General features: G+C 61.8%; 1 protein-coding gene across 1 annotated transcript; it reads right to left on the reverse strand.

Moving 5' to 3' along the window:
* Nucleotides 1–411: 411 nt before the first annotated feature.
* ADM2 (adrenomedullin 2) lies at nt 412–10,101 on the reverse strand. The gene is made up of 3 exons (XM_030554552.1): nt 9,557–10,101; nt 8,227–8,422; nt 412–1,035 (listed from the first exon to the last, which is right to left on the reverse strand). Exons 2-3 carry the CDS (start codon nt 8,340–8,342, stop codon nt 675–677), a joined length of 477 nt encoding a protein of 158 aa, XP_030410412.1. The 5' UTR covers nt 8,343–8,422; nt 9,557–10,101; the 3' UTR covers nt 412–674.
* Between the last annotated feature and the right edge of the window lie 2,933 nt (nt 10,102–13,034).

Here is a 13,034-nt window from a genome sequence, read left to right on the forward strand (position 1 = left end):
TCCTTCATCATGGGCGTCAGGCCTTCAGCTTCACCTCTCCCCATTTGGGAAACGTTTGGCTGCTGGGCCCCTGGGAAATAGCCCCCCCAAATACCCTGCTAGCCACATGGCCTCCCCCATCCAGGTTTGGGAGGGGGAGGCATATGGGCAGAGACAGCCAACATCTCCTTCCTCTCCTACATCCTCATTGCCCTTCTCCTGATCCGCAGTGGGGCAGGGTCTGCTCCTCCCCCACTGGCCACACTGCTCCCCTCTTCCCTCAAGACTTGGCATCTCCACCCTCTTGGCCCCTGCCAGACCAGCTGTGCACTGCCCCACAACCCCTGCCCTTCCTTTAGGGCACAGCCACTGGCATCCTCTGTGCATGTCTGGCGGGCTGGAAACCCACTGCCCCTCCTCACGTCTGTGCACTGGGCTAGGCCACGCCGGCAGCCATGGGGGCTGCAATCAATGCTCTGGGGGGCAGCTGTCCCCTTGTGCTGGGAGCCCAAGGTCCCAGCCGGCGCTGCATGGGACCAGAAGACACAGCAAATGGGGGGTTGGCTTTGGCAGCGCTTTAGTAAAGGCTCCTACACAATGTACGGGGGGTGGCCACCCCTAGCAGCACATGGGGCGAGGTCTCCGCCCGAAGTAATCCAGTCCCACGTGCTCGTGCCCCACGGTTGCCCCCTCCTTCATCCATAGCTGTGGGGGCTGTTGGGGTTCATGGGTGACGAGTCCTGGAGGCCCGACTGGCCCATCAGCTGCCAGAGGCGGTGCCCAAGGTTCTGTACCTGGCAGGTGCCCAGGACGCAACCCACACGCATCAGGTGGGCGTGGTGGTGGCGTGGGGCCGCGTGGCGCTTGGCACGCCAGGGGCCAGTCAATGAGCGTCGTGCTCTGCCTTTGGGGCCGGCGAGGGGCTGCGGCAGGGCCCTCCCAGGCTGCTCCCAGTCCAGCTGAGCTCTCGCAGTGCCAACCCAGAGCAGCTCCACCGTTCTCCTCTTCAGGGGCCGATTCCCCAGCAGCGCGGCGGCTCTCCTATCCGGGGGCTCCCTGCGCCAGAAAAGCACAAAGGTCAGGACAATGGCCTGGCTCGGACCACCTATATCCCCTCAGGTGTACAAGAAGGTTGGAGCGAGGCTGGTGCATGGGCCCCAGTCTGGCCTCTCTCTCCCTGCAGTGCCTGGCGCCTTCAGGGCTCAGTCTCCATGTGAAATAGACCAGTCGATCTGGCAGCATTGGCCTTCAGATGCTCTGAGCGGCAGCCCCTGGGAACCGCCCCTTCCCCACCTCCCAGGCCTGCTGCCAGTCTGTGAATGGACCCCTGGGTGAGCCAGGTCCCGGCTGATGATGATAGCCTGAAAACGCAGCCAGGGTGGAAAGGCCGGAGAGGCCGAGGGAGTCCGGGAGCAGAGCCAAGGCATGGAGTTAATAGGCTGAGGCTCAGGGACCGAGCCCCTGATCCGGAAGCCTCATTGCTTGGTGCAGTTTGGATCAGACTGGACCAAACCCTGAAGACTAGACAGGAGGGACCGTAGCTGGGACCTCGTTCTCAGCTGGGCCCAGCGGCACGGCCCGTGTCCCAAAGGCTCTGCCTGTCTCACAGTGGCTCTGGGAGGCACAGCCAGCGGCGCACTGCCTGGCCATAGGGCGAACGCCTTGCCCAGCCACAATGAGAGATGTCTTGCCTTTGCTCAGGCCGCAGATGCCGCCCACATACTCCCTCCCGCAGCAGAGCCTGACTGAGGTCTGGCAGTGGCACAACAAGCCCTTTGAGCTAGATCCTGCAGTGGACAGCAGCTGCTGGAACCAGCCCCCAGCTTTCCAAGGAGCAGATGAGCCAGCCTGGCCCACAGCACTCCCCAGCCTACGCGGGGACGTCCTTCAGGAGGGTAGGAGGGGACGGAGGTAGGATTCCAGGCAAAAGGGAGAGAAATCTGCTACATCAAGAAAATGCAGGCTGTGAAATTACAGAGCAAACTGCCAGGGCACTGCTGCAAGGAAGCTCACAGCAGCAGCAACAGGCACAGAAGCAGCAGGGCACTGCTGCAGGGAAGCTCCCGGCGCCGGGACCAGAACTAGGCACTGCTGCCGGCCGGGCAGGCTGGAAGGAGGGCAGCTGAGAGGAGGGGAGGGGAGGGAAGGAATCCGGAGCAGGAGGGAGAGGAGCGAATGGGCTGGAGGAGTAGGCACGTGAGGCTGCAGCAGTGTGGGAGCCGGGCTGAGGAGCAGCTACCTGCTGCGGCACACGTACTCTCCAGAGTCACTTAGGGCCAGCAGGGAGGTGCACGCGCTGCATCAAAGGCCCTTATCCCACAGACATGCCAGTTCTGGCTCCTCCAAACAAGCCAAGCCAGAGCCTCGCCTCCGAAGCGTCATGATCCCACCCGCAGTTGGGAGCCGCAGGGGAAAGGGCGCCCACTCTCTGCCTCTGCAAACACCGGCCCGCAGCTGGCGACTCAGGCGTGCTGCCTGCCTCTGCCAGGGCCACCCTGCCACGTACCTGCCCGCCGGGCCCCCGCGCCCGTGGGAGCCCCATGCTACGTGCCACATGCAGCACAGAGTCGTGCAGCACTAGCTGGGCTTGTCCCAGCCTTTACCCCCAGAAAACCTCTCCCAGGCGTCCACCTCTCCCGGGCTCCAGGACTCCCAAAAACCACAGGCCACAACATGGGGCCCTCCAGCTTCCCCTACGCACACGGAGCTCCTGAATGCTCCCCCAGCTCCCGCCAAACCCTAATCCCCCCCAACGGCCCTAAAACCCAACCCCTCACCCCAACTCCCCAGCCCTCGCCAGCCTGTCCCACAGGGGAGAGTGTTCCACAGTGGGGGCTCCCTGCTGTATGTCCTTGGGGGCCCCAGCGACCACAGTTGCAGCAGGAGATGGCTCTTAGCTAGGGGGGTCCTCAGCCCCGGATTGCTGTATTGGGCCGAACCAGCCCTGAGCCTTATGGAAAGGGTCTGGGGATCTCCAGTGCCCACCGAGGTCAGGTCCTCGACCCGGCACTGGCTTAGCTTGGGGAAGCTACCAGTGCAGGCGTGAGCGGGCAGACCTGGGGATTCAGGGGAAGAGCCCACCCCAAACCGCATAATCACAAGCCAGGGGGACTGGAGACGGGCTCAGGGAAGCTCACATCAAACAGGGGAGAAGGTGACAGATCTGCGAACAGAGCCTGGCTCAGCTGCCTTCCAGGCCAGGGCCTTAAACACAAGGCCAGACTGTCTGGGCTGGGCCCTGCCCTGATGGCCCCGCTCATCCCCCCAGCACACGGCCCACAGCCAGTTTCAGGATCACTTCCCCAGAGGAACCTCCCAGTGGGTGCTGACTCAGGGGGCGTGCCAATAGTTCTGCCTTTTCCACAAGGGTGTAGAGTTCCACATGCATCCACACCTACATGCACACACCCACGTGCACTCACACCCACGTGCACTCACACCTACATGCACACACCATGTGCCCCCTCTTGTGCCCCCACGCTTGCATGCACATATCCACATGCACCCACACCTGCATACACACACCCATGTGCACCCTCTCAGGCCCCCACCCACCCATGTCTGCATGCACAATCCCTCATGCCAACCTCCCTGTGCCTGCCTGCCCACCCACATACAACCACGCCTACATTCACATCTCCACACTCCAACCTGCCCTGGCCTCATCTGTTCATCCCCACCACCACCACGTTGACGTGTGCCAACACACCCCATAGCACATGCACACACCTGCCTGTGCACCCCCGCCCCCTCGCATATGTGCCTCTGCAGCTCCCTCTAACTCCTCTGTATGCACATTGGTGCCTCGCCTGACTCTGTGTGTCTGGGGAGGAGAATTTCGGAAGGGGGCAGGGGCGGCTCCAGGCCCCAGCACAGCAAGCGCGTGCTTGGGGCAGCAAGTCGCGGGGGGCGCTCTGCCGGTCGCCGTGAGGGCAGCAAGTAGGCTGCCTTCGGTGGCTTCCTTGCGGAGGGTCTGCTGGTCCCGCGGCTTCGGACCCTCCGCAGGCAAGCCGCCAAAGGCAGCCTGCCTGCCATGCTTGGGGTGGCAAAATGGCTAGAGCCGCCCCTGGAAAGGGGACATGCTGACTCGCACAGCCCTCCAGGCATGGTGCAAAGTTGGGCATGGCAGACCCCCAGCTCCATCACGTGTCGGGTCAGGGCCATGCACACCACGCAGAGAGGACCACTTGGAAGAGACCTCGCGCAGGAGCTCCCATGAGCCCCCTGCCACTGCCACAGCCCAGAGGGCCCTTGGGCTGAGGGTAGGAGGGGTCAGTCCTGAGGCAGAGGCTGTGATATGAGGTGGGGCAGGCAGGGGAGCAGAGCCCTGGCTATGGAATGCCAGTCGCGGGACACTGACAGCGTCCAGACGAGAGTGTCAGACAGGCCTTCCCTGTTAGGTTTCCCCCAGCAACGGCCCCCGGGGGCAAGGAACAACAGGACAAATTCCTACAGCCCCGGAGACAGAAACCCTCGCCCTGGGCCAGATCCTCAGCATTGGTCTTTGGCTTCTCCTGGATGCTGCCTGGGGCTTAGATGGTGGCACCTGGCCCCCGCTGATGTACGGACAACTTGGGGCACTGGACCATGTCCCCAGCCCACAGGCTTTGTCGGGCACAGCACCCCCTGCTGGCAGCACCATGGCTGCATATGCCACCGTCTGATTAACATAAAAATGAAAAACACCCTCGGCTGGATTTCCATAAGATTCGTACTGACTGTGCAGTTCCCCTTCTGCCCCTGGGCTGGCTTCTCTTCTCCCGTCCCACCCCATCCCCACTCCCGGCTCTCCTGGCACTTGGTGAATGTCTTGCCTGGTGGATTAGCTTGATTAGATTCAAGGGCAAGGCAGCCAGCGCTGTGTGGCTGGGTCTCTCGTTCCTAGTGCTATTCGGTGCACGCCGGCTGCGTCAGCACCCAGAGCCAGGCTAGGGAAAGCAGGTTTACTGCGGCCTGTAATTGCTGATGGTTTAGCACGCTGAATGCACGCAGCACCCTAAGCCTCGGTGTGACACTCACTGCAACCAGAGATGTTGTAACCAGGGCAGGGCCCGGACTGCTGGACCAGACCACCTACTCATCTGCAAAAGGCCTGACTTACTTTGCCACAGAGAAAGGACTTGTATTGCAAGTGCACCAGAGCGGGCACTGCCCACAGGCAGGCTGAGAACTTGTGTTGCCTCATGTGTGTAGGCTGCAGCGGTCCTAGATCATGCCACACGCGGGAGATGGAGCTGCCAATCCACCTGTAACCCTGAAAGTCTGCACCTGTCTTTTTGGGCCCAGGGTTACAGGGCAGCTTGGACCATCCATCCCTCCTTGCAGCTCCGCGTTGCTCCTATGCTGGGCTGGGGGCAGCAGGCACAGGGCAGCACCTGGCAGCAGGGCCATCTGGGGGGCTCTGGGTGAGGCATCAGTGCCCCACTTGCAGGAGAAACTGGTGGGCAGAGGACCCTGTGCCACGGCCTGGCGCTTCCTCCCTGTGCAGGATGCACAGTGTTGTCTGCTCCACTGCAGCAGAGCAGGGCAGCGTTTCACCGTCATGCTCCAAACATTCCCACTACGTTCAGGGCCACCTTCTCCTTGAGAAACTTCCCTTGGCCACGGCCCCTTGTCCTGCTCCTCCTGGCACCAAGCCCCCAGACTGCACCTGTCCCAGCACCCCCCGTCACACGAGACAGCGTCACACCCCTGCTGGCCCCTTCCGTGGGTCACCTGCCTGACACACACAGACACACACCCCGCAGGACACACAGGGCTGGCTCAGCCTTCGCCCCCAACAGGTGCTCTGTCCTGCCACATCAGAACCAGACACACACTGAGCCAGCTGAATATGAATCAAGCCAAGGAGCCCAGTCAAGCCCCTCTGCGCTGCAGACCCCACCCTCTCCCAGCGGTTCCCCCCAGCCCCGCTAGCCATTATGACCCTAGTACAGGGGTGCAGCCACAGAGGAACAGGGGGTTCACGGAGTGGAGGGAGCAAAAGTGCATTGCTGGGAGCATGTGTGCACATGCGTGTGAACACAGGGGATGGGGCTGCGGCAGTCGCTCGCCCTCGGGCTGCATCCACTGGGGTCCAGCGAGCCTGGACAAGGGGGGACAATCTGGAGTGAGGGTTTTTAGTAGGGGGAAGCGGAGGGAGCTAGAGCAGGCACCAGAGGCAAGGGGGGAGGTATAAATATACTGCACCATGGGGACGGGTCACTCAATAATTGCCCTGGTCTTTCCCTCTGACGCACTTGGTGCCAGCCACTGCTCGAGACAGGTTCTGGGGCTAGATGGACCATTGGTCTGGCCCAGTATGGCCCTTCTCATGCACACACACGGGACAATGCACTCCCAGCAACCACGCCACCTTGTGGCCAGTTACATTAATGCATGCTGAATATTCCCCCTGGATCTGAGAGAGGCGCCAACCCCATCTCTCCTGCCCCAAAGTGGGGTAGCCCAAAGGAGAGCCCTGGCGGCCCCTCCCCCAATGTCCCTCCCATGAGAGACCAACTCAAACTATTCATACAGAGCCTGAGTGGAGCAGAACAGAGCAGAGAGTCTGAGTGCGAAGCTAGCAGCTGGGGGCCGCTCACCTGCTGAGCTGAACAGGACAGGCCCATGCTGCCCGGGGAGCTGCCCAGAGCACGGATCCTGGTTTGAATCCCAGACAGCAGATACTGCAAGTGAGACCAGCACAGACGCCCCCCCAGCGCCCAACACACCAGACTGGGCTGCTGTCCTCTGTGATCAGCACACCCTGAATCTCCCAGGGGCTGGCACACGCCATCTGTTCGCCAAGCTCATCGTCACTCGTAGCTTCTGTTCAGAAAGTGCTTTGAGATCCCCTGAGGAGAAGTGCTGTCTGAGAGCTCCCTGTGCTGGGGTGAGAGCTCCCAGCCCCTTCCTAAACATTCATTTGTTATTTCACCTCTCAGTGCAGGGGAAGGGGGTTACTAAGCACCTTCGTCCTATGTCATGCCTGGGAAAACTGCAGGATGGAGGCATAACAGCTTGCTTCAGGTCACACAGCCAGGGTGTGGCAGAGTCCAGAACAGAACCCAGGAGTCCCAGTCCCAGGCTCTAACCACTAGACCATTCTTCCTCCCTAGCCGCCCAGCAGGGCTGGGCTGACACAGAGAAGCTGCCAGTCCCCATAAGCGCTGTTGCACCCAACCAGGTAATGAGAACTGTTCATCTTGTCTCTAATATCCTGGGACTCCCACAGCTACAACCACACGGCCACGGTGTAATGGCAGCCTGCATCCAGGACACAGGCACACTCCGGTCCCCACCACCAAGCCCCTGCCAGCACACTCCCTCCCTCCCTCCAGAACGCAGACTCCACAGCGGAGCTGCATGACAAGGCCGCAGTGTCTCTGAGACTCCCCGGGCAGGGGACCATGTAGCCAACCTGCCGTGAACACAAAGGCCCTTCTGTTCCAGGGAAGGGGAATCCTTCCTCACCCCATCCCATGCACCAGATCTCAGGGCAATCAGGACACGCTGGCTGCAGGTTGCAGACCATGTCCTGGGCTTGCCTAGAACACTGAAACCTGGTCACAGCGGGTTTGCTAAGCTAGCCAGGGCTCTGCTCCAAACGGGATGCCACCTGGGCCATGGCCAGGCCTTACGAAGGGAGGTCTCCAAGGAGCCAGCCAAAGGAAGAGAGAGAGAGAGAGATCCAAAATGCACCTGACGACTTTGGTGGGCATCTTTGTAACATCTCCTTGGCTTCTCAGTAACACCCATGGCCCTATGCAAAGGCCCCACTTGCTACAGCCCCTAGCAGCAGTGCCTTGTGGCCTCACCTATGCTGCTCCTTCTCTCCCCTCCCGCCTCCCCCAACACAGGCTTGCCTAATCTAGTGTCAGAGCCAAAAGAGAAGGATCTGAACCTTCCCTGATTAAATCCGCCAGGCAGGGGACCAGGCAGGGATAGCAGCCAGCACAGCGGCCAGAACTTTCCTGGACAAAGAGACACCAATTTTGGGGGCCCAGCTTGGGAGCCCTGGCCCAGACTGTCACACTCACACCTCCAAGGGGAGACAGAGTCTCATGGCAGCGGCAGGAGCACAGCCCAGCTCAGCCTCTCTCCCCCGGAGGCTCCGACAGACCTTTGATCTGCAGGGCCGCTGGATTTGAAGGCTGGCCCCGGCTCCCTTGCAGCAGGTGGCGGTGGGATGGGGACGGTCGGGGCTGTGTGAGGCGTGGCCGAGGCCGGGGGAGCAGGAGACGGGCAGCAGCGGTCGGTGCTCACCTGTGTTTAGGCAGCAGCAGGGTGCGCCCCACGGGCAGCGGCAGGGAGGCCGGCAGCTGCAGCAGACACAGCGTCAGGCTGATGCAACCCAGCGCAACCGGAGGCAGAGATTTCATGCCGGGCTGGACAGGGGGATCCTGGGAGCGGGCGGGGAACTCCGGGTGCCCGGGGACTGCAGGTGACGCGGCTTCGGAGGCTGGAAAAGGAGAGCGAGAAGCACTCAGCGCGCTGCACGGAGGGGCCCGAGGCGGGGCGGGGGGTACCAGGGGGGTGCCAGTCCCATGGTGGTTCGCTGGATCCCCCGGGCAGCCGGCTCCCTGGAGCCAGACTCTGGAGAGCGCCCGGCTCCCGGAAACTCCCTTCGCTCGACCGCGAGCGCACCGAGCTGGCGCCCCAGGAGCGCTCCGAGCTCCCCGCGGCCCCTTCCCCTGGAGCGCGCCAGGCTCCCCGCGGCCCTGGTCCTGGAGCGCGCCGGGCTCCCAGCGGCCCCTTCCCCTGGAGCGCTCCGAGCTCCCCGCGGCCCCTTCCCCTGGAGCGCTCCGGGCTCTCCGCGCCTCCTTGTCTCTGGAGCGCTCCGGGCTCTCCGCGCCTCCTTGTCTCTGGAGCGCTCCGGGCTCTCCGCGCCTCGTCCTGGAGCGCTCCGGGCTCCCCGCGCCTCCTTGTCCCTGGAGCGCTCCGGCTCTCCGCGCCTCCTGTCCCTGGAGCGCTCCGGGCTCCCCGGTCCTGGAGCGCTCCGGCTCCCCGCGGCCCCGGTCCTGGAGCGCGACGGGCTCCCCGCCCCCCCTTGTCCCTGGAGCGCTCCGGGCTCCCCGCGCCTCCTGTCCCTGGAGCGCTCCGGGCTCCCCGCGCCCCCTTCCCCTGGAGCGCTCCGGGCTCTCCGCGCCTCCTTGTCCCTGGAGCAGGCCCGGCTCCCCGCGGCCCCCGTTCTGGAGCGCTCCGAGCTCCCCGCCCCCCCTTGTCCCTGGAGCGCTCCGGGCTCCCCGCTGCCCCGGTCCTGGAGCGCTCCGGGCTACCCGCGCCCCGTTTCCCTGGAGCGCTCCGAGCTCCCCGCGCCCCCCTGCTCCTCGAGCGCTCCGGACTCCCCGCGCCCCCCTGCTCCTCGAGCGCTCTGAGATCCCGTTTTCCTGGAGCGCACTGGGCTCCTCTGCCCCTGGAGCCTCTTTCCCTAACTCAGCAGAGAACTGGGCTGCTGAGAAGTTTGCGATGCCCCTGGGATCCCAGTTCTGGAGCCCCGGTCGGTCCAGTCCCGAATTATCCGCCAGCTGGCGGATACCCGACGCCTTTCCCAATTCCAGTCCTTATTTCATGCCCGGAGCGGGCGGTTCCCTACCTGAGCTCTGCGCTGGGTCGCGGCTCTGGAGTCCTGGTCCCGATCCCGGGTTCTGCAAGGTGCCGGGTGGGGCTGGCGCCCGAGGGGGGTCGTTCTGTGCCCGGTCAGCTGCAAGCGTTCAGCCGCGTCCCTAAGTCTGTGCGTGGCCTCGGTTCGGTTTTACCGGTGGATTCTCTCTGGTGCCTGCCTGGTCCTGTCCCTGATTCCTTGTCCGGACGGCTCCGGGAGGGGCTGTGTTCCGCCCCTAGGTCCTGGGTCTCCTCTGGAGAGATTCGAGTTTGCCCCAGTATTGGGGGGCTGGCTGGTCCTGCCCCGGGTGTGGTTCGGATCTGCCCCGGCTTTCTGGTCCTGCCCCGGGTGTGGTTCGGATCTGCCCCGGCTTTCTGGTCCTGGCCCCGGTGAGGTTCGGATCTGCCCCGGCTTTCTGGTCCTGGCCCCGGTGAGGTTCGGATCTGCCCCGGCTTTCTGGTCCTGGCCCCGGTGAGGTTCTGCGCCTGGATTCTGGCCCGAACCGCCGCGGGCGGGTGCTGGGGACAGGAGTGGCTGAGGACCCCTGTGGCTGGGCTCAATCTGGCTCGGTCTGTCGGAGTCTGTGTCTCTCGGCCAGGCTCCCAGGTTAAATATTCCCTTGGCTCCTGTTAGCCGGGAGGAGCTGGGCTGGGCTTCCCGGTCCAGCCCAGCCTCTGCGCCGGGGGAGGGACAGCAGCCCAGCCGCCCGGCCCCTGCCTGGAATTCCTGCGGCCCAGCCCCTGCCCCGGCCCGGCCCGGCCCGGCCAGGCCCAGAACACCTGCCCCGGACCCGCCACAGACCGGCACTGCAAAGCCCGGCCCGGCCCGGCCCACCCAGGAATCCCCTGGTGGAGCGACAGCAGCCCAGAGACCCCAGCCTTCCTCCTCAGGGGCATCGGGGGGGACAGGGAGAGGGAGAGATGGGGTATGTGGAGATTAGACAGATAGATAGAGGGTGTGGGGGGATAAACAGATTGAGCGGGCGGATAGGGATAGATAGATGGGGCGGATGGAGACAGATGGATAGATAGATAGAGGAGTGTAGGGGATAGATAGATGGGGCGGATGGAGACAGATGGATAGATAGATAGAGGAGTGTAGGGGATAGATAGATGGGGCGGATGGAGACAGATGGATAGATAGATAGAGGAGTGTAGGGGATAGATAGATGGGGCGGATGGAGACAGATAGATAGAGGAGTGTAGGGGATAGATAGATGGGGCGGATGGAGACAGATGGATAGATAGATAGAGGAGTGTAGGGGATAGATAGATGGGGCGGATGGAGACAGATGGATAGATAGATAGAGGAGTGTAGGGGATAGATAGATGGATGGATGTGTGGAGAGAAAGAGAGAGAGATTCCTCTCTTCCTCCTCCATTCTCATACCCTTCTGTCATCTCACTGGCCTGCCTGCCTTGCAGTACCTCTACCTTCCAGGCGAGGGCGGCTCCACCCTGGGACTCTTGCCTCTGGCCTTCCTCCCTGGACTCCTGTTCTTCCTGAACTCTCCCCAAATACCTGATCCCAGCTCACCCTCCTCACTGCCCGCACTCCTCTGTCCTTCACCCCAGAGGTACACAGACTCCTCTCTTGCCTGCCTCGGCCTGCGTGCCCTCATCAGACAGTGCAAAAGGGGTGGCTCGCCCCCAGGGAGCGCAGGATAACGGAGCTGGAAGGGCTGGCGAATGTCACACCCGCAGCCCCAACTTTCAGCGCTCTACTTTGCCCGTTTTTTAAAAGCTAAATGCAGGTGGTTGGGCTGGCGGGGGGCAGGGAGCTTGGTTTGTGGAGCCATTCAACTGTAGGTCACCTGTCCTTGTTCAGCCCTAGGTCTATTAGGGCGGAAGCTGTTCCCCTCTGGGTGGCTGACATACTGTATCTTAAAATGAGCGGATGAACTAATTTCCCCCTGGCTTGGTCAGCTCAGCAGAGCTGCCACTCACTGAATGGGCCAGGGCGACTGAGCTCCCGACCCTTCCAGTCGGGGCTGACGGGTTTGTGTAGCTGGCATTGCTGTACCAGCTGTGGGTATAAACAGACCAGTACGTCCCAGAACCTTGTACCAGGGCTAATTTAGTTTAATGTTTTTAAACATCAGCGTCTGGCCTTTGAGAATAATTGAAAATCTAAATCGCATGAAGATCAGGTCAGGACAAAAGTTCACCCTCACCGAGTTGTCCTATTATAGTTTCATAGTGAGGCTGCCAATAAAATTAGGTGAACAGAGGCTCAATTCATGCAAATATGGTTCCTATTTACATCTATTAAAAGACGCCTCCCTCCCCCTGGGGCTGAGACTCCAGCCACCAGCTAACACACACAGCACAGAGTGATCCCATTCACTGCTCTACAGTGTCCTTCACACCCAGGGTCACAAAACACTGCAGAGAGCGATAGGAAGAGAGTGGGACCCATAAACTAAAGAGAAGAGGAAAGGACAGATCCTGGGAGCACTCCAGACAGAATGAGAACAGACCCATAGTGTCACCTAGAAACCAGCCCTGCCCAAGTAGGGAGGACCAGCCCTCTTGGGGGTAAGGCTGCTCTCTGTTTGCAAACTCTAGAGGTCAGGGAACGTTCAGACTTTGGGGACCTTCTTGGGGTGACCAGACAGCAAATGTGAAAAATCAGGACAGGGAGTGGGGGGTAATAGGAGCTTATATAAGAAAAAGACCCAAAAATCGGGACTGTCCCTATAAAATTGGGACATCTGGTCACCCTAGACCTTCTCCAAGCCCAGCAGAGCACTGGGACCTTTGTGAGGATCGCTATCGTTAGGCGACAGGTAGAGTGAGTCCATGGTTTGAAGCAGGAAGGAAGAGCGTTCTCCTGAGAAGGGGATGCCCCAGAGTCAGAGCAGCTCTCAGTCCTGGAGATGCAACAGCAGGCCAGGGCTGGAGGAGTGCGGGAGAGCAGTGCAAACAGAACTGCATTCAGATAAGGCTGGGAAGCTGGTGCACGGGAGACAGGACGGGAGTGAGGAATGATTCAGAAGCAGCAGTGCTGACTTTGTACTAGGACTCACCCGGATACAGTGCCCACCCAGAGCAGATCTGAGACTCCAGAGCACTTGCACTGCTCCGGCAGCCTGGCCCCCAGCACAGCAACCAGAGCTGTGATGGTCAGTCTCTGGGTGCAGCCACCCTCCCTCTGCCACCTTCGCTATGGTGCCTGCATGTGTACCGAGACCTGCTCCCTGTTTTGAGCCTCACTCACTGGGGGCTGCCTGTTTGTGCACCAGGGCCCTCTCTAACAAGGAGGTTATTGAGGGGAAAGAGCCCAGAGGGAAGGGGGCAGGTGGCCCAGACAGCGGGAGGAGGACATGGAGGAACCCCCGCAACCTAGGACAGATTGGAGGGTGGGGGAAGTGGAGTGCTGCCCAACGTCCTCCTGAGCTGGCGAGAGATGCAGCTAGCAGCACAGGAGCCTGAGAAGGACAATGGCCCAGGGATGGAGATAGGCAGCC

The sequence above is a fragment of the Gopherus evgoodei genome, chromosome 1 (genome assembly GCF_007399415.2).
Source record: "Gopherus evgoodei ecotype Sinaloan lineage chromosome 1, rGopEvg1_v1.p, whole genome shotgun sequence".
In the NCBI taxonomy this organism is placed as follows: Eukaryota; Metazoa; Chordata; order Testudines; family Testudinidae; genus Gopherus; species Gopherus evgoodei.

Excerpts from the sequence above, each read along its gene's own strand:
- ADM2 (XM_030554552.1), bottom strand. The coding sequence starts at position 8,342 with ATGAAATCTCTGCCTCCGGTTGCGCTGGGTTGCATCAGCCTGACGCTG. Across the intron at positions 1,036-8,226 it reads CTGCTGCTGCCTAAACACAG|GGAGCCCCCGGATAGGAGAG; the intron begins GTGAGCACCGAC and ends TTTCTGGCGCAG.